The 19,694-nt window shown below is 43.1% G+C and overlaps 1 protein-coding gene across 1 annotated transcript; it reads right to left on the bottom strand.

Moving 5' to 3' along the window:
• Positions 1–16,045: 16,045 nt before the first annotated feature.
• LPAR4 (lysophosphatidic acid receptor 4) lies at positions 16,046–17,657 on the bottom strand. Its single transcript, XM_075161924.1, has one exon. It carries the CDS (start codon positions 17,569–17,571, stop codon positions 16,525–16,527), a length of 1,047 nt encoding a protein of 348 aa, XP_075018025.1. The 5' UTR covers positions 17,572–17,657; the 3' UTR covers positions 16,046–16,524.
• Positions 17,658–19,694: the final 2,037 nt, after the last annotated feature.

Raw genomic sequence — 19,694 nt, 5'->3', positions numbered from 1 at the left:
ATGTAGTGGTGAGGAGGCAATTGCCTGCCCTCTTAGTTCACTATCACTGTGTGTGGGGGTCTCACGGAGCAGTCGCACCTTGCTGGCTTTCTTGGTACTGGCAATGATGTGTTTATTCTTCCTGACTTCTTACACTAGCACACGGTTAGAAGAAAACAGGATGAGCCGGTAGCGTGAATCCTTTTTGGGCTGGGAAACTTTGGTGTGGGAGTTGATGACATCAGTGATGCTGGACCTAGGAGTCTCTACCCTTTTCTTTGTAGTGCCTGTGAGAGAGTTTCAGCATGTGATAGATGGGAGGCTATAAAAAAGTGACTCATGCTGGTTTAACTTATCTTCCCATTTCATGCTTTATGTTCTGGGTTTTTCTTTCCTGTCTGTCCTACGCCACCTCCCTTTTCTGGCCCATTATGTCTGCTCTCTAGCCAGCTCTCTCCTTCCCTCTAGTTCTTACAGGTTTCTTTCTGCTTTACCTCTTTTTATTTGCCCAAGCCCATCTTGCCCCCATCACGTCTTTCAGTTGTCTGCATGTCCCTTTTTCATCTCTCTCTGTTGTTCCTTGCATCCTCCATTGCCCCGGGGACATGGGAGGACTTCGAGCTCTACCTCCTCTACTTTTGAATTAGGTGGAAGCATTCAAGCCATCTAACTGCCATCTAATCAACATATTAGCTAATCCCAACCTCAGTGCTGATTCTTTAACGCAGTGTAACACATTTAACTGGGTAAAATCAAGCTAAGGGGTAGGTTGAGGAGATGTATTTGGGGAGCACCCATTGCCAGGCAATATCCAGGTGGATTTCCAAGGGCAGGTAGATGGCTGCAAAGCCAGTACTAGGACTGATTTTACCTTCAGAAGTGGCGTAAGACTCTGTAAGCAGGACCTGCCTAAGGGTGGGTGACATCTCTGTGCCTGCAATGTGGCAAGTGCACAAATGCAGGCTGCTAATGAACGCATTCCTCTTCAGGGTCCCCCTCCAGATGACAGGCAGAAAAGCGTTGGGATGACCCTCATACCTGATCCTGTCTCATCGGTCCTGCAATGTGCAAGGAGTAGCATCTGCCCACAGATACCAGCCAGCATCACCTCCGTGATTACATCCCACTTCTTGCTGAGCATCGTGCCTTTGGATCAGAGGTAAGGAGTCAGCGCCCAGCTCCTGACTCTGCAAACCTCCCTTTCGGGTATACCATGTTTTTATTGTTCATGAAAGCTGGAAAGAAAAAGATGTTTCTTGTTCTAGAGGCTTACTTCGAGATGAGATACTTTGCATTTTTGTTTGACACGGTATCTAATGAGCCATCCCAGTGACAAGAGAACTGGGAAAGGCAGATGGGAGTGTGCTTAGAAATGGCCCTGGGCCCTGTACCAGCCAGGTATCCTAAACCTGGTTCTCACTTGAAATGTGCTCACTTGAAATAGCTTCAAAGACCAAAGAGAAATACTGATATTGCCTGTAAACTAAATTCTTGATATTTTGAAATAATTGCACAGCTGTTGTCTGAAGAGCTGTAACATGAAATCAAATGTGTCAGCAGTGGTTTAGCATCATGTGGCCAGGCACATTGATGGTCATGGTAGGATGACTGGCCACCTGAAGTGAAACCCAGCACACCTGGATATTCACAGCCAAGTAATGCCCAGCTGCTTCCTTCCCACTGCTAGATTTGACTTAAGTGTTGGGTTTTTGGAGGGGAAGAACAATGTTGTCAGCATTCAGCTCTGAAGGTGGAGGCCACGGAAGCACTTGTGCGTGAAGCCCCAATGCTGGTGCAGGCAGTGGTTTGCTGCTTCAGGTGTCCAAGTTGCAGGAGTTTGCAGAGTCTGGACATTATGCCTTGTTTTGTTGGTTTGACTGTACAATTCAGTGTCTGGGGTTTTTGTTGTTGGTGGTTTTTTAAGGCAAAACTGTCTGTCTCATTTCCATCGTTAGGGAAAAACACTCTATACAAACAGCTCCAATTCTGATACAGAAATATAGTATGCAGGGAACAGGCATTTCGGCGTGACTCCTGAGCTAGGGCTCACTTCTTCCAAGTCCGTAATAGCTCAGGGCCAGCTCAGCAGAGAGCTCTCTAAGGCTGACTTTTTCCACTTTGGTTTTGGGGGATGAGTTTGGTAAGGTCTGCGCCGAGGTCTCTGAAGGTTGTGTCTGGGGTCCGCATCAGTCCTACCCATGTCATAGCCCTGTCTGAGCTGAAGCCACTGATGAGGGTGTGCTTGTTCAGAAACAAATGAAGGTGTGCAGCATGTTGGGCAGGTTTTCTTCTTTTCTGTATATTTCTAAATAAATAGTATAAATGTCAGTCCTTCAGCTAATGGAGAAAATCTAGACTGTTTAAAGGGAGATTAGTTTCTGTGTCAGCAATCTGTCAATCAGTGTGACTATAAAAGATAACAGCTTCAACATTAGGGACTACAGTAGAGAAAGCTAACTAAAAATGTTTCTGTACGATTCTCCAAAGTATACACCCCTGAAAATAAAGCCTCCTTTGCTGTCTTGCCCTACACCTTCACCAGAAAACTTGCCTCTTCCATTAGGAAACAGAGTGTTTTAAGTGATGTATGGACATATAGGCCACACAGTGAGAGCAGACCAAGAATTTGCAGATCCTAAAATGAAGGATTTTCACATTGGAGGAGTTTTTACTTTTAAATAGATCAAGCTTAAAAATAAGCCCAGTTGTTCTCATGTGTTTGACATCAGGTTTCCTGTAGAAGTATTAGCAATAAGGTATTTAAATAATTACCTTTACCCTTTGCCAGCTTTCTCTGCTATCCTAAAGCTAGCTTAAAAAGAGTTGCTATGGAAATTCAAACTTGCCAGGCCATATGCATAGGATTAGAGTTTGACTATGAATCAAGAAACAAAAGGAACTGGATGAAAAGTCTTTTTATCTGAATGCACATCTTCAGCAGTGATCACTTGTAATCAAAATTCCTTCCCTGATTTCCTGCTGGAGACCCAAGACTGCAAACCTGGCTGCAGTGCAAGAGGAGCTAACACGAACCTATTTTTCGTCACTATGGTGCTAGGAATAAATAGCCTTTTTTAGGATAGTCTCCAAAATACCAGTGGAGCTTGCTAGTTAACACACAGTCATTCGACTTCTGAATTATCTGCATCCTTTTGTATTTCAATTTATCTTGTGTTTCCTTAGTTAAAACATTGTTTTCCATACGGGGATGCAGCTTCCTTCCTCACTGGCTTTTCATGTTCCCAGTGTGAACAGAGGAGCATGAATCAGAAACCTGCTACCTACCACCAGCTTTTTTCCTGAGAAACTAAGTGGCAACCTGGCAATCTCTGGGATGGCTTGTTTTTAGCCAGTTGCTTCTTGAGGTCTGAAATTGTGTGATGCTGTGACGTTGAGCTTCATCATTATAAAAATGACTGGGGACATGGAGGTTTTGGAAGAATTATTTTCCTTAGTCCTGTGAAATAACTGAGACGGGAGGACTTTTTACATGGTGTGAGGTTGCAGTTGGACTGTGCTGTTCCGTGCAAAGAAAGATGTGACCTTGAGGTGCACAATCTGACTCGATTTGATAAGCCACTCGCAGTTCTGGCTTAGAGAGTGTTACAAAGCCAAGATGCGCAGCTTTCATCAGTTCTGTAAGGTGCCAATAGGCCTCTCGCAGAGCCCCTGGCTCTGCACACGGGGCCAAGCACATTAAAAATTAGCCGGTTGAATTCTTCCTGTGAATGTGTCCTTTAATGTTTCTCTGGAACTTTGTGATGTGGCTCAGCCCATCCAGTGCAATGTCAATGATACAGACAGATACCAGGCCCTGTCTCTGGTCTTTATCCAGAGCAGTCATACATAGGCCATTGCAAAAAGAAAGAAAGAAAAAAAAGTAAAAATATGCTTGATATAGTTTCAAGAGAAAGCACTGTGGAATATGGTCTTTCACTTTAAACTCTGCAAGAAAAGGAAGTAAATTCGATCTCTGCTCCTTGCCTAGAGCCCGTTAGGTTTCTTTCTGTAGCAGTCAAATGAGACAAAGCCAGTAAAAATATGTCCTGTTCTAGCCATTGGTCTCACCCTGCTCCAGCTGCAACTCTCCGGTTAGCCTTACCAGATGAAATTTTACTGCTGGAGCTTGGGCTATGAAACTGAGCAGGTTTATGAGGAACTGCTTTAAATCTCCTGCGTTACCCATCCTCCCCCTGGTGAAATATTTAGCAGAAGAGCAGTCCAGGAGAGAGGTGTGAAAACACTACCAGCAACGGCTGCTGAGAAAGTCGCTGTTTGCTCAGAGCCCTGCTTGGTGTTTGCGTAGATTTCCTGTTTGAAGCACAGACCCGGCTGTGGTGTTGATCACCATTACCAGATAAAGATCGTTTTTAATGGTGAGACGGTATAGCTAAGAAACACTGCATGAATCAAGGCGAAGCATGTCCATTAGGAGCAGAGACCGTGTCTGTCTTTTCTGTAAAGCATCCAGAGAGCACCTTCATCTGAGATTGGGACCCTTAACAGCTCTTATTTCCCAAACAAATCTCTCGTCGGGGTGGGGACTCTTGCCTTGGATTCTCCCTGAATAGAGACAGAAAGATATAGAGATAAATGGGGCCTACTTCTGAGAGCTCCCATGCGTAAGACAAGTCATTCTTGAACCGAAGGGTAATTCCAGCTCTAGCTGTTAGCTCCGCACACCACAAATTTCTTTGCGTAATCAGGAACTTGTTCCATACATCTGCTATATAGATTTACTTGTAGCATTTCCTTTTTTACCGAGATGTCCTTTTTGTACTGTGATACTTCAGTATGTACTTTCCTGTAAGTACTCTCCGTGGCTGTGTCTGTACTGCAGCACGTTTTCCCAGTGCTGGGGCCAGGCGTTCGGCTCCCTGAAATCCCTGCCAATTCTAATCTGCAGCTCAAGTGACTTGGCACCCATTTCTCACAAAGACCCTTGGTATCCTGCACCTCTGTGCACGCCCCAGATACTTATATTTATCTTTGCCTGATTAGGGCTCATCTGCTGCAGAGTTTCTGCAGATGTTTCTTTATTTAAACCATACTTTATGAAGGGAAGGAAAGCATGCAGAGGAAGGAGGTGTGTTTCATAGCATCACTTACTCTGAAGTGACTCCAATGCCAGGAAAATGTGCACATTGCTCATAATGCTTTTTGTCTCATTTGTTCTTCCCTCCTACTCCCCCTTCAGCCCCCCCCCCAAAAAAAACCATCAACAGGAATTCCTTGCTTCCTTACTTACTAATTAAATCTCTCTGCCTACAATAAACCAAGAAGGTCTGTCAATGAGGCAGTATGTGGTCAAATGATGGTCAGAACCGCTCAGCAGGAAATTTGGTAGGAAAATACGACTTCAGCATCTTAGCAGGCTTTATTTTTAGGGTGCATGAGCTTGTTTAATTTTCAGATGCAAACTGCCAAATTTCTATTGTTGTCAGATGGCTCATGTCCCACCAGGCTGAGTCAAACTGGTGACTCACGGGCAAGGAGGAATCGCTTTGGCAATGTGTTGTGATTTTCTTCCCTCCTCCGGTCTAAGATGTCGAAGATGATAAAACCTCCAGTCTACGATGATAAAACTTGTTTGCAAAACTAGTTTCCAGCTTGTTCTGGTTAAAAAATCCTGTTCGTAATAAAAAAAAAAAACAAACCATCGCATTGCAAAATTATTTGAAAAGCACCTGACGTATTAAAGTTGGGTGCTTTTGCAGTTGGCGTGGGCTGTCTCTGCTCATGCTCTGGACTGGCCAGGTGCAAGCCAAGCCTGAACGGAAACAACGGGGCCATGTTAGCTCAGCGTTGTTCCTCGGCCAGCAACCCCTGCCGAGAGCCGGGATTTATTAAACCCAAAGCATGGTGCTGTACTGGGGCAGGGACGAGGATTTCAGGTGTGAACTGACTGGCATCTAGTCAGCTTGGCAAGTGGATGTAAATCCTGTGGAAGATTCAAGTTCATATGTTATTTGAGGAAATTCATGTTCTAATTCCAGCACACAGCCTCTCTCCGTCTCTCCTCTCCCTCAGCCCCGCTCCCCCCAAATCCTTACCCTCACCTATAGTACAAGCTATTCCTTCTAGAAATCACTAAATTAGTTCCTTGAGTTATATATACATGTGGGATTATCTTAAACTCCTTACTGTGCTTGCTTCTTACCCTTCTGCCCTTTTGGCTCTTTAAAGCGTTGTGCGCAGTCGGATACCGGCTGGGATACAGCGAGGATGTGCTTTCAGGCCATTGCCCACAGAGATGAGAGAACCTTACGCCATTCTGGTGGTTTTGTCTTACCGTGTGCTCTGAAGCAGGTTGGGGTCTGGTGCCTTGCAGGAGAGCAGCAGCTGAGCAGCGTGGGGGCATGCATCACTTCAAGCACTCCTATATCTTACACCCGGGTGTGCAGTTACTCCTGGGTCAGTCTGTCTGTGTGTAGCGGAGCTAGAAGGCAGCGAGCCTGACTGTCCGCGGAGGGGTTTTAAGGTTGTTTCTTCAGGCTTACAGCACCTTGCAGAGATCTTGCCAATTCACTCAGAAGTTATTTAGAAGGAGCCAGACATTTCTTCTGTTATCGCAGTCACCAAGAGGTGTTTGGATCTAATGACTTGTCGCCTTGCCCGTTGGGCATGTCGTTCAGAGCACTGGTTCCCCTACACGTCAGCTTTCTCCTCTGCGTTAGCGTGCACTAGGCATTGCTGTCTGGCAGCTGTTCAGGCACCGAGGACATGAACTGTTGCTGTCAGCGTTGAATTATGCTCGAGCGTGCCCCTGAAAATCAGTAACAAGTCTCTCTAATACAACATCTTGTTCTGTAGGCCTCGTCAACATGGAAAAAGATGAATGGCCTTAGCAGAAGGTACAATTAAACTTATTTAGTAGCCTACTACAGTGTGACACTTACTTCTGCTTATAGCAGGCTTATATTGGTTTAATTAATACATAAGTGACTTATGTACTGAAGGGTCTGTTATGAGTTCGTAGGTTGGTGACTATATGAGATTTTTCTGTTTATTTTACTTTTAAAGAACTTTACGCATTGTGAGTTTCTTACTGTAGCATGTCCTTGGGCCCTTCACTAAAGTGTTAGATCACACAAAGTCTGAGGTTTGGGCGTTGGACAAATCCACATGTGATTTTTAAAATTCCTAAATAGCCAAAATGTCCAGTCCTGCAATTTTTACATCAGTCAAAGACTGGCTCAAGGCCATGGCAGTCTGTCACATACAAGGACTTCTCAAGAACTCAGGCAATTGTTCTCACTTCTTGACAGTGGTTATCCTGATTTTTTTTTTTTCCCCTCTTTGACCTTGTGTCTGATCTGCACACTCAAACTGTCCTGCTTTGTCTAACAGGAATAAAGTGATAACTGTCCCTCCTCAGCTGTAAGCTTGCTGATAACAGCAAAGGATGCTTTTAACAGTATCGTGTATTTCTTTTCCAAGGGCATGTTGCTATATCAGCAGAAGGTACTCTGATGCTATGAGAGCTGGAGTGCAAACCCAAACAGGTTAAGATAACTAAATAAAAATGGAGTATGAGTCAGGCTCTCAAAGGGAGGAAGGTGATTGTTTGGTGGGGAATATATGCAGCCAGCTAGGTTATGCACTGTAAATGATGTGTGCAATAGGTTTCATTTCTGTTTTGAACTGTGAAATAGTGTTGGAATCATCCTCGATAATTCTGATACGAACTACAGGTATGCTGCCTATGTGCTGACCTCTAAGGATGACATGGCTTTGGTGAGGTGCTAGTCTTACCAGCTAGGGAGTTTAAATGTTCAGGTGTTGTATTTAAGGCTTCACGTGGAAATCAAAATCCACCTCCACTATACACCTACCCTTTATTCTGGGAGTGGGGCTTTGTGATGCACTGACCTGAGCTGCAAAGCTGGCTTTAAAAGTTCCTGTTGTCGTGCCTCCATGGATGCCATCCCCTCAGTTGTGCCAGCACAACCATTGATGGGATAGAGCTATTAACAGGAACCTGGTTAAATGATCCAGATGAAAAATAAACCCCCATTTTGGGAGGAGGTGGTGGAAATAAGAGTTATATTTAAACCGGATCATTGCAGTGATCTAGTAGACAATGTGACCTCCCAAGTAGTTGTTGCACAGCTCAAGGGCAGCAGAAGAGCCAGAAAGGGGTGTGGGGAGAAGAGCAGGTGGCAGCCTCCGAAATCAGTTTCATTGTCCTCCACCGCTCAGGAAAAGAGGGACAATTTAACTATGAACACTGGTTTCAGAGAGTATCAACCAACATGAATTGTGTTTAAAGGGGGAACTGTAGAGTGAGTAAGTATTTGGGAATACGAGTGACTGCTGCATGTGAGTGTCTTACACGTACCTCTTCCATCCTCATTTCTACCTGAGGTCCCTAGCTGCTATGCTAGTTTTTGATGATGAGATAATATATGGGAACAAGACAGGAATCTGAACTTTCAAACCACAGTCGTATTTATGGCTGTACCAACATCGCAACAAACGGGTCTTACCAATATTCCCCTTTCTCTTGGGTTGGGATGGCTCTATTGCGTAGGTATGCCTTCTTTCACACGTGCAAGTGGGAGTGGGGTTGCAAAATGAAAAATTATTCTTGTGAGCAATGCTGAGAGAAGATGCATTTCAAATTATATAGTTGGCAATGCAAAATCTTTAGGTTAGTGGAGGAATTTTAATAGGAGCCCTTGGCCCCTTGCTCTGTGGCCTCTTAGCTGTACACGTGCCAAGTGCCAGCACTGAAAACAGCATAACCAAGGACCAGAAACAGAAAATGTCTTCTCCAGATATCATTGCGAGAAGAACATTTAGCAGGATGTGATTGTTGGACTTGAGACTGAAATTTGTCTTTTCATAAATTTGAACCCTTTTCCTGCACAAATCTGAAAATGAATCAAGATCTCCTCAAATTACTTCCTGGGTATGATTGCAGTCAGGTAGTTACAAGCCTGGCTTTACACTGGTTTTAAGAAGTCATTTTGCATACTTGATATTGCTCATGTGCTGGAAGTCTTGTTTCCCTTCTGATAGCGCTACAGTTGCGTAAGTGAATCTCAACTCAGTTGTAACCTCAAGTTCTATATGAGTGGCACTGATCATACCTTTTTATACCAGAAAATATTTTCTTGCTAAAATGTCTTCACTGCCTTACCCAGAGCAGCATGGTCAGCATCTGACCTTGCTGAATTGTGCCCTATGCTTACCCAAGGCTTTATTGTGGTGGTTTTTTAGTCCAGGTTGTGAGTGCATTACTGCACAGGTTCTGTGCAAGGCTATAATGGACAGTGACAGAGCAGGCTAGAATTTGTAATGTTAATAATGACAGGATGTCACTATTATAATATAAGATAACTTTTTTAACTTGTGTGACCTACGTAAAATTTGTAAAAGTATTTCCCAGCCAAAGACTACATCTGTGCAGTAGAAAGCAATCCTCCCTGTGATATCTCACTGTGCTGATCTGATCCTGTGCCCTGGGACGTCTCTGTTTAAAGCGCTTTCCCCAACTCCCTAATGCAGCTAATATTGACTTAGCGTATGAAATAACACCTCCACTGCCTGTCAGCTGCTAAATCAGCATTGTTCAAATGTGCCATGTGGTTCTCAGACTCCTTGTGTAAGATCTCAACGCTCGCTTTTGCTGAGATGGCTTTTCTGCCATCTCACTTCCAGAGATAACACAGCTTGATGCCAGCTTTGGAAACAGCACAGTCCTTCCAGTGGTCAAAAGATATTTCAAGATGAATTTTATTCTGTTAGTGTGAGGACACAAACTTTGTGCCGCAGTTGAGTTTGAAATTAATGTGTAACAGCAAAACCACCAGGTCTAGAAAGACATTTTCCCCTTCCCTTAGAGACGATCTCTACCCTCACTTTCTTATTGGGTTGAGTGTCGTGTAACAGTAAACAAACTCCTTCCAGCAAGGCACGAGAAGTAGGAAATGTGAGGATGAAAGAGGGGCTGCAGACGTGCACGCTGAAGGGAGGGTGGCTGTGGGAGGCACAAGTAGGGACAGAAGGTGTTTTGGCAGCCCAGGCTCTGACTTCATCATCCTGTGCAGGAGAGAGATATGGGAACTCGGGGAAACAAATTTATTAAAATAGGTTCGGTGGCAACTGCTTCGGTCTTGTCTGTGGTCTTAAGATGCTGACTTTCAGAAGCGATCTAGTGAATGAGTTCCAAGAAAGTATTCCCTGACTGCAGAGACGATTGAGGTTAATGATGCATTGCCCCAGAAGGGGCAAACAAAAAGGAATGACCAGTTTCCCATGCTTACGGTTTCCAGGAAATTCTCCATGTGTGCTGGATGTACTCAGAGTTTCTTAAGAGGTCTACAGAAAAACTTAAATTTAAATATTATTCCAACTAATACGTATATTTATAGAAGTCAGAGTAAATGAGCACACTCACACATACTATTTTTCCAGAAAAAACTTTCCTTTTTCATTATACACACACATGCACACAGATACATAAAAGAGCAAACAGTGCAAAACATGCGTGTTGTTAAGTTCTATGCAATATTTACATTGGTCAAAATCCCCCAGGCAGAGAAAAGCTAGCACAGGTGTTTCTTAGGTACTGGACAGTTAAATATTCTGGGAACACATATGCACAGTGATCCTAAAGAGAAACCACCCGACTCCTTGCTTGTCCCAGTGTCTTAGGAGCATGAGTGTCCTGTTGTTTTTGCATGGAAGTTAAATTTAAGAATTAAACAAACAGCAGTGTTAAACATTATTTTAAAGTGAAGTGACAGTTTCCAGAGAAAAAACAGGAATAGCGCTATGCTTTGCTTTGCTGTGAAATGTGCCCATTTTAGAGAGGTTAAAATCACTGTTAAATGACAAGCTTAGGACTGTCCATTTTCTGCCCTCCCTTTTCCCTACCCAGCAGGCTCCAAAACCTGACTAACATGAAGAACCCTGGCAGGCACAGCCCTTCACACATGTCCACATCGGCTCTATTGACGGCTCTGCCTGGCAATCTTTCACGCTTCTGGTGCAAACTCACTATGTTTCATGTCTACAGCAAAAAGCACAGCAAGGGGCAGAACGAGCCCTTACTAATATACCTGGATGTTGACGGAACAAACGTGGAATGGAGAAGATTACAGCAGCTGGAATTGGCACCTAGAGAAAAGGATCTTCGACCACTGCTGAGGGAAGAAAAAAGAGGGGGTTGAGTAGATCTTCCTCACTTTCTAGGCAATTTGAGTGCATCATCTTGAATCTCCCACAAACTTAGTTTTCTGAACAAGACATCTCCGTAGCACAGCATCTTGGGGGTGATTTGAGTTCTGGTCCTTAGGAGTGTGTCAGAGAGCAAATGCACAGCTCATACCCAGGCAGGACTCTCAGGGGTAAGCTTGAGGTCAGTATTCAGAAGTTAAAATTACAGCTTTTCCGGCATTAGGGGGGGAAACAGGGCTTGGACTTCTAATCTTATGAAGAATAGCTCTGCCTCTGTCTTAAATTAATGCTGAGCAACATAATCTGCTTACTGAAATGAGGACTGTTTTGTTTCTGTTCTTAAATCCCACCCAAAGAACTATGTGCAGCCCTTTCAGATGCAGCAGAGCTTTGGGGTTATCCTGTGCTTAGGCTTACGTTTGCTCAGCAGACGCAGTGAGACCCAGCCTGGCTTTTGGTGCCCCACACCAGCAGAGAAGGACGGGGCAGCTCTCCCGACCCTCTCTGCGGGACGGTCACCTTTGTGCAGCCGGCCGCTGAGCAGAGCTGGGGGTGTGCAGGAGCCTGGCGGTGCTGCTTCCAGCCCACGTGCCTCTGCCTCTTTTGCTTGGACTTTGCAGCCTGGGTCGATGATAATTTGAGCATCTCCTTGCTGTGCTCTGTGGTGTGCTGTGGAAACAGCCTCGGCTGCTCCCCTCAGTTCTCTCACACCTCCTAGTTTTGCTTTTTGCAAATAGAGCACTGTGTAGACGTGCTTTCACAGGGACTGTTGTTGTCTGTTGCTGTCCCTGTTCTGAGATGGCATTTCCAAGATGGCAATTTGCTGCCTATTTTACAGCAAATCCACCCATTGCGAATGACATGGGGTGTTGCTGGGGAGCTCTTTAGGGACACCGGCCTTCGAGAAGATCATCAGAGGTGCTGTATCATCTTATCAGTGTGGTGGGTCCCCTTTTCCTTCACCAGCTGTTTGTCAGAGGGAAGTCCTCTCTGGGTTACACAGCAGGTTTTTGCTGGGTAGGGGGCAGGGAGGGAGAGCAGACAGTCTCACTCCATCACCCCTGCAGCACCACAGGGACAACTTCCTAAAAATGTTATGGGGCTATTTTTAGAGGGACTAGAGGCTGAATCTGCACAGCAGGTCTGCAGTGGGCAAACTTAGGAGGAACAGAGCCTTGCTCTCTGATGAGCAGCTATGTACTTGCACGTGCCACACAGGAACTTTTCATCCTTCTTGCACAAAGGAGCCAGAACATGACTTTTGTGTGACTTGTGTTGCCTCCTTGCCCTTGCATTTCATAGACTTGAGCCTGAGTAGTTCGCACTGATTCTGCAAAGCTGGTGAAGATTTATGCTGTCCCATGAACAATTGGCACCTTTCATCTGATGTAGAGCCTGGTGTGTTACTAAGAAAAGCCTGCTGTAAGAGGGGGGGCTTTCATGGTGACTGTAATACAAGGCCCTGCTTCCTCCTGTCATGACACCTACCATGAAAACTCAGACTGGCGTGGCATTTTGCCTAGGTGTACGTATAGAAAGGTGAGTTTGGGCAGAGAGGTTTTCGTGTTGCCTTTCAGAGCTTCAGCTTTCCAGCAGGGCAATGAGTTGCAAAGCCTGTGGTGAGCTTATAGTGAATGAATCACACACAGAGGACTGAGGAATAGGAAAAGTGAGCTGGCTGGGAGCAATGAAATCCTTGATTAATGCTGTGTGTTTAGCATCTGAGAGGATTGCTGGGCCCTGTCTCTCAGCTTCAGCTAGATAAAGGCACTGACTTCTAATTAATTTGATTTTTGCTTTTAAACTCATAGTTCTGGTGTGTGCCGTTTGCTGACAATAGCCCTTTGTCAGACAGGGGAGAAGGAACACTCAGCTGCACCTTGGCCAGAAAAACTGTGAATCCACTTTTCTTTTACCACCATCGTTCCTTCCAGCTTCGCTTTACCAACATCTGAAAAATTACTTTTCCTCTCTCTGAATGCATAATTGGTTATTTATACACAAACCGTAGAGCATTTACTTCGTATACCTGACCTAGAAAAAAAGATTAGTCAAGAGCTATCCTACCAGATGTGAGTGTCAGTCAACATATGATCTCCATATAATTTATAAGGTATTAAATTACAAAATAATGAATCTTTTCAGTTAGTATTTTGGCACATGATGATAGTATTACATTTTATGTGAGAATATCGACCACAGCTCTTGCCCCATAAAACTGCAAACAGAAATTTGTAAGCGTTGGCACTAGTTTCGCTTAGAAAAAGACACCCATTATGCTCGGATTACAGTTAAGCTATGTATGTACAGCCTGGAGGTTGTCCAGTCACACGCAGTTCTTTCCCTCCTCTCTTTTAACATTTCCTTAAGAAGGCTAGACAGTGGTTTCTAGGTTAGATTTTTTTTCTCCTTCCCTTGGATTTAACTAGAGCAAGGTCTGCGGAGCACAGAGCAGAAGGTTTTCCAGGATTCTTGCAAACAAGATATTCCTCTGCTGTCAGCTCCGAGGTGCTGGGCCAAATTCTGCTCCCGCTCACACTGGAGTGACTGAGCAGGCACCATGCGTGAGAACAGCCCTGTCCCATGAAGCTCCCAAACCCATGTAACTCGGGAATCTCATCTTTCTGCTTTTTGTGGCTTGTGGAAAGAAGCAGCTTTAAAATAAGATTTACAAGCTGACAGTTAAAAGGTTGCCCATTGACAGCAAGCTGGCATGTAAACAAGTTTCTAGTCTCATTTTGTAAAATTGACAGAATAAGGTTTTTTTGCCTCGGAGAAGAGCACTTACGCATGCACCACATATTTTTCTTGCAAATAGGAAGAGGGTTTGAAATGCACCCTCAGCTTTTTAGTGAATCCTTCCCACACTCATTCCTTCTCTCTCCCATCCCTAAAAACAAAGCTCTAGTCTCATTAAGTAGAATTTTTAATAACCAGTTAATGGTAGGGCAGTGGAACGGGGGTGCCCCACCTCTCTTGCACAGCTTAGGATGTGTCAGAGTTGTTGATGGTTTCACAGCCCCCTCTTCTTTGCTTGACAGCGTTGCAGTGTGAAGGAAAGGTTTGCTGCATGCGGAAAACCCTGCCTGTATCGAAGCCTGTAAAATCCCTCTTGGCTCACTTTGCCTTTCGATCTGAAGTTATGGAAACAGCTTCTCTGAAATATATACATTTTATGGCAAGTGTTGAAACAGGCTCATCAGCCAAAGGAAATACGAATTTTAAAAAGCCCTCTAAACAGTTCGGTTCAGGCCTGTGCGGGAAGGAAAGGGGCACGGCACTGTCTTTCACTTTGCGTACAGTTAAATGGCAAATACTGGTGCTTCTTAAAACACAGCTCATTGCTTCTGTTTGAAGTAAACCTTTCCCAGCTGCTGACAAATTCACTGTAATTGACTGTGCCCTTGTCCTGCCACATCCACCTCACCCCACCAACTAGTTTGACCCATCTGTCCTTGTTTTCACGTTTTGTTTCTGCTCCAAAGTGTTGTCTGAGGGTTTAATATGCAGCAAAAATCTCCCAAGCCAGTCTTGTGTGCGAGTTTCTAGTAAATATAGCTGTAACTTAAAGCTGAGATATAATAGTTTGGTACTCTCATGCTCCCTGCATATGATGAGTTGATCATATACTTTTCTGCAGTAAGAGCCAAAAGCCAGGGGCACTAGATAAGCGACAGTCATTTTAGGGCTAAAATAGAATGATCTCTGGGGTCTGTCTTAGCCTTTTTTTGTTCAAAGTGAATGTAGTGCTAAATAAATATTCCCTTCAAAGCATTAACATTTTTTTGCAGCTGAATTCTTTTCACACTTTAAAAACCTCTGATTGCTTTAAGTAGTAATCACATTTGATGTGTAGCTCTCTGTATCTCATGAGGCTTGATCTGAGAGACTTAAGATAAATAGTTGAGTGGAAAACATCTGTTCAATTAATATTTTGTCTGTCTTTTTTTTGGCAACATAGTCATAGAATTACCTTTATGCTGTACTGTGGAAAATGTAGATTACTGATCTAACAAGTCGTAACTTCATACTTTTGCAAAAGTTGTTTTTCTCATTTATGCGTCTTACACTTAAGAATGAATCAGCCTGTTAAGGTCAATATAGCTTCAAATATGAAACAATGGCTGGAGAAATGAACCACCTAGTAAAACGCAATGACATACAGATAGTTAACTTTCCATATATTTCTATAATCTATATCTATAAAAGGAAATGCAGGATATGTAATAAATTAATTGAAAAACAAGAAAACATTGCAGTAACCGACTAAGAAAAAAGTGCGATTGACTTGTTTTACTTACTCTTCTTTTGGAGTTACTTTGAGATCCTCTAGTTTAATTAGTTGACTGTATAGCAAAAACCAGCAAGCAATCACTTACAAGATCTTCTCTTAATTGGATGCTCTGACATCAATTGTCTGTATCCAAACAGGCTCTTTAGTAAGGTCAGCACTCTGTGGTTCTTCAGCCTGTCAGCTGCACGCAATTTCCATATGAGAGATTTGCCCTTGCCAGAACTCTGGGGTTTCAGGCCTTTTCTTTCAGCTGACTTTATAGTCTAGCCCTTACCAGAAATAGTCACATATAATCTCCTGGGACATAAAAGCCCAGGTGCAACAGCGCAGTAATGAGCTCTTTACTTATCCCTAGAGGTGGCATTTAAAATAAATTAAAAGATAGCTTAATCTGACAAAAATGAAACTTCTTATTTCAAAACTGCATTATTAATTATTCTCTTCTCTTATTATTTTTTTCTCTTCTATCACCAAGCAACTGTTTTGTCTACTTTCAAAACAATTATTTACACTTCAAACCTCTCCATACAATAAATTCAGCAAGCCTGTATCTGGTGAAACAGGGATGTATACTCTTGCAGTGAAATAAGGAAAAGCCAAAAGCTTTTATTATGCCTTTTTAAGCAAACATACATATTGTGTGAAGTTATTGAGTTAACATATGATGATGCATCTCCAGAAGGCATGAAATATTGGCAGGTATCTCTAAGAAAATTATATTTTCCATTTCCCAACTGGTCCCATGTGAACTGCTGGGGAAAAAAATGCCAAATGTTGGCAACTTCTGATTAAAGAAGCTGTTCTGTTCCCTCCTTAGTTGGTGCATATGTTGTCACCCATCCATAATCTCCAAAGGGAGATCCATCAGGATTTTTGTATTTCATGTTCACCTGTTGCATCTGATGGGACCATTCCAGTATAAGGATTTGTCTACCTGTGTAGTTATCCCCCAGCAACTTTTCTTCATTAACCCCATGTGTGAGCCCGCATATTCTGAAACAAATATTTCACACATGGTGTTAATCAAAAGTTAATGGAGGATAACTCCATGTGTAAACATCTCACTAGAAATGCGATTCAGATGTTGGGTCTCCTCCATTCGTAATAGCCTGGTCACTTATTTCATCCTGTGGTGCTGGTAGAGCAGTCTTTGTTAGAGGTGTCTCAGTCTTGAAAAGAGAATCCATTTTTATCTGGGTTTTTATGTTGAAAGACTTCTGGAAGGATTCTGATGTAAAGTAGTAGATGAACGGGTCAAAGCAGCAGTTCATTGTTGCAATGCACAATGTGATTGGGTACATTGTCCTCGCAAACCTCTCCAAGGAGCAATTTGCTATCGCCTGGGACCGCACAAGAGCATACAAGAAGAGTATGGAATTGTAAGGCACAAAGCACACGACAAAAATGGCCACGTGCACAATGATCATTTTCAATACTTTCTCTTTGTTTGTCCCAATTTGAGACAAGGTGGCAGGTTTCCGGAGAGTCCTGAGAACTAATGAAGAGCATGTAAGGTTGAGTAGCAAAGGAATTATGAATCCTACCACTTCAATAAATATAGTGATCTTAGACAGATAGGTTTTCCAGATACGTTTGGAAAAACCTTCGAAACAGGTTGTGCTGGTGTTGGAAATGTTGGTTGTGGAGAACAGTGAAGCTGAAATTCCACCGCTGAGGACCAGTATCCAAACACCAGCACAGACTATGGCAGAATTTCTCCTGGTCCTAATGGTGCGAGATCGGAATGGATAGACGATAGCAAGGAAACGGTCAACACTAATGCAGGTGAGGAACAGCATGCTCCCATAAATGTTAGTGAGAAATGCTGTACCAGAAATCTTGCACAGGCTATCTCCAAAAGGCCAATGCCTGTTGAAATTATAAAAAATTTTAAAAGGCAAAGTGAACACAAAAAGCAAATCTGAAACAGCCAGGTTTGTCATGAAAATGGCTGTTTCGCTTCGCATTTTCATCCGAAAGCAGAAAACAAAGAGGGAGGCACAGTTAGTAATCAAACCAAGGATGAAGACCACACTGTACACGGCTCCATACAAGTTGTACTTAAAGGAATCATCTGTCAAACAGGTATGATTGTTGCTGTGGTTTCCCATGCCAAGTTTGTGGTGTACTTCTGAAGAACTTCAAAGTCTACTTCAGTGACATCCATAAAATAAGACAGTGATCTCTTTTCTTCCTGAAGAAACACATTCCAGGAAGGTTGCTTGACACCTTGCTACCACATCTCCGTCATGAATCCTTTCATCCTAAAGGAGAGAGAAATAGATGCCATCAGTCTAGCCATCACTATCACCTAAAGTGGCTGTGCAAGAGAACACGTACTCTTTCCTTTCCAAATGAATGGATGTGCAAACAAGACCAGAAATTGGTTTTCAAGGTAGTCTTTATAAATTCCACTATTATTGGGATTTTTCAAAGTTGAACACAGCGGTTACTGTACTCAGCCTTTCCTTTCCTTCCCCCATCGTTCCCTCGTCCTCCTGTTGGAAGGAGAGTGATCGCTAATTCCAACTTTCCACTTGGAAAGGTTTTTCTTTAAAATTTGAGATGGAATTGGCCCAGTGTGTTTGGAAAGAAATCATGGACCTACGATATTGCCCAGGTATAGAATCAAACAGCCCGAAACGTTCACCTAAACTTGTAACAAGAGGAGAAAGAAGTTGAAAGTTTTAGTGTTTGCGTTTAACTGTGCAGAAATGAAAGTTCTATGGTTTTTCAACCTTTTTTTGATGCAAAAGTATTAAAAAAACCCAAACCTTACATTGACAAAGTACTGCTTTGCCTTTTCTCTACTTGAAAATAGGAGCATCCTTACACATGTTTTTCAAAGTGAAAAACTGAAATGTTGTATTTCAGAAATGTTTTTCAAAAATACTTTCCAAAGTTATGCTTGCCACTTTTGGAAAATGTTGCATTTTTTTTCTTTAAAATTTCTGCAAAAATGGTATTACTTTCAAAAGGACTTTTTTTGCAAATGTAAAATGCTTTGCAAAAAGGACTCCTCTAAGTTGTACTGACAGCTTCATTTCATTTCTACTCTTTGTCAAGGTTCAGAACTGAAATTTGGGAAATCTCATAAACTACACTCTCGTAAGATTTTTGTCCCAATTCAGTATGCTTTAGAGAAGTGTAGAGTTGAAGTAAGCATGTTTGTTGGAAATCAGTGCTTTCTGAGCTGTCTTGATGTTCTCTTATTGCTATTCTAAGTATTGTTTTCAAGGCCTGTGAGGATAAGCAGTTGGACAGTCTCCCTCACTGGAGTGAGGAGGGTTTGTGTGTTGGAGCGTGAGCATGGCAGCCAGTACATCTTGGAAATGTGGAGCAAAGTTGGATAACTAAGGGAAAGACCTTTGCCTTGTAAAACACGGCAAACCAAATACAAAACAAAGTTTGTAATCTTCTTGTAATCTAAGAAACATCTTGGTAGGAACAACTATGGAGTAACTTAGAGAGATGAAACCCTTGTGAAGAGTACAATTCTGTCCAGAAAGTGATCATCTGACAACATAGTTTCAACAGCAAACATATAACTGAGCAAGCTTGTGTTAAAGGTTGAAATGGCAACATATAAACAAATAAACCGGGGAAGAAAGCATGGAATCAAGACAGTTTGGGATGCAGACTGATCAAAATCAAATGTTTTCCGTATGTTTTCCTACTGGAAAAGCTCATGCTGACAATTGTTCTTGCACGCAGGCTGTCAGCGAGTCAGCTGATAAAATGTCAAGTGTTGAGAAAGATGCAATAGCCAGGGCTTTGCCAGATGGAAGGTGCAAATTCTGCCCTCACCTGGGAGTGCCTGGGCAGCTGCAGGCTTTACAAAATCCCGGAGAGCAGGCAGCACCTCGCCTTTGCACCTCATCAATTAGTTGGACGTAAAGCAAAATAGCAGGAAGGGAGGATCCCCAGATCTCACTTGTCAGAAAGATGACTTTCAAAAGACTTGAACTTTTGACATCCAAAAAGATGACTTGGAACTACTGGGGTCTCCTGTTGGGGAGGGTCCATGTTCTCTGCAGAGCGGGGCAGCGTCAGGGCTGGGGCAGTGAAGTGCTTTGTGCTGGTTTGCTGTTCTGGCTGTGTTTGCTGTGCGTGCCTCGAACTACCAGAACTCCCTGTGATTTTCGTAGGCGGCTTTGGTACACGCTCTTCACTCAATTTAGTAAATTCTTCCTTCGGTTTAGTTGCATTTTGAGTTACACATTTGTGATGATAT

The sequence above is a fragment of the Calonectris borealis genome, chromosome 13 (genome assembly GCF_964195595.1).
Source record: "Calonectris borealis chromosome 13, bCalBor7.hap1.2, whole genome shotgun sequence".
Lineage (NCBI taxonomy): Eukaryota > Metazoa > Chordata > Aves > Procellariiformes > Procellariidae > Calonectris > Calonectris borealis.
The sequence above is the reverse complement of the archived record's forward strand: the minus strand, read 5'-3'. Positions and strand labels throughout refer to the sequence as shown.

Bases quoted from the DNA above. Each gene is read 5' to 3' on its own strand.
- LPAR4 (XM_075161924.1), bottom strand. From the start codon at position 17,571: ATGGGAAACCACAGCAACAATCATACCTGTTTGACAGATGATTCCTTT.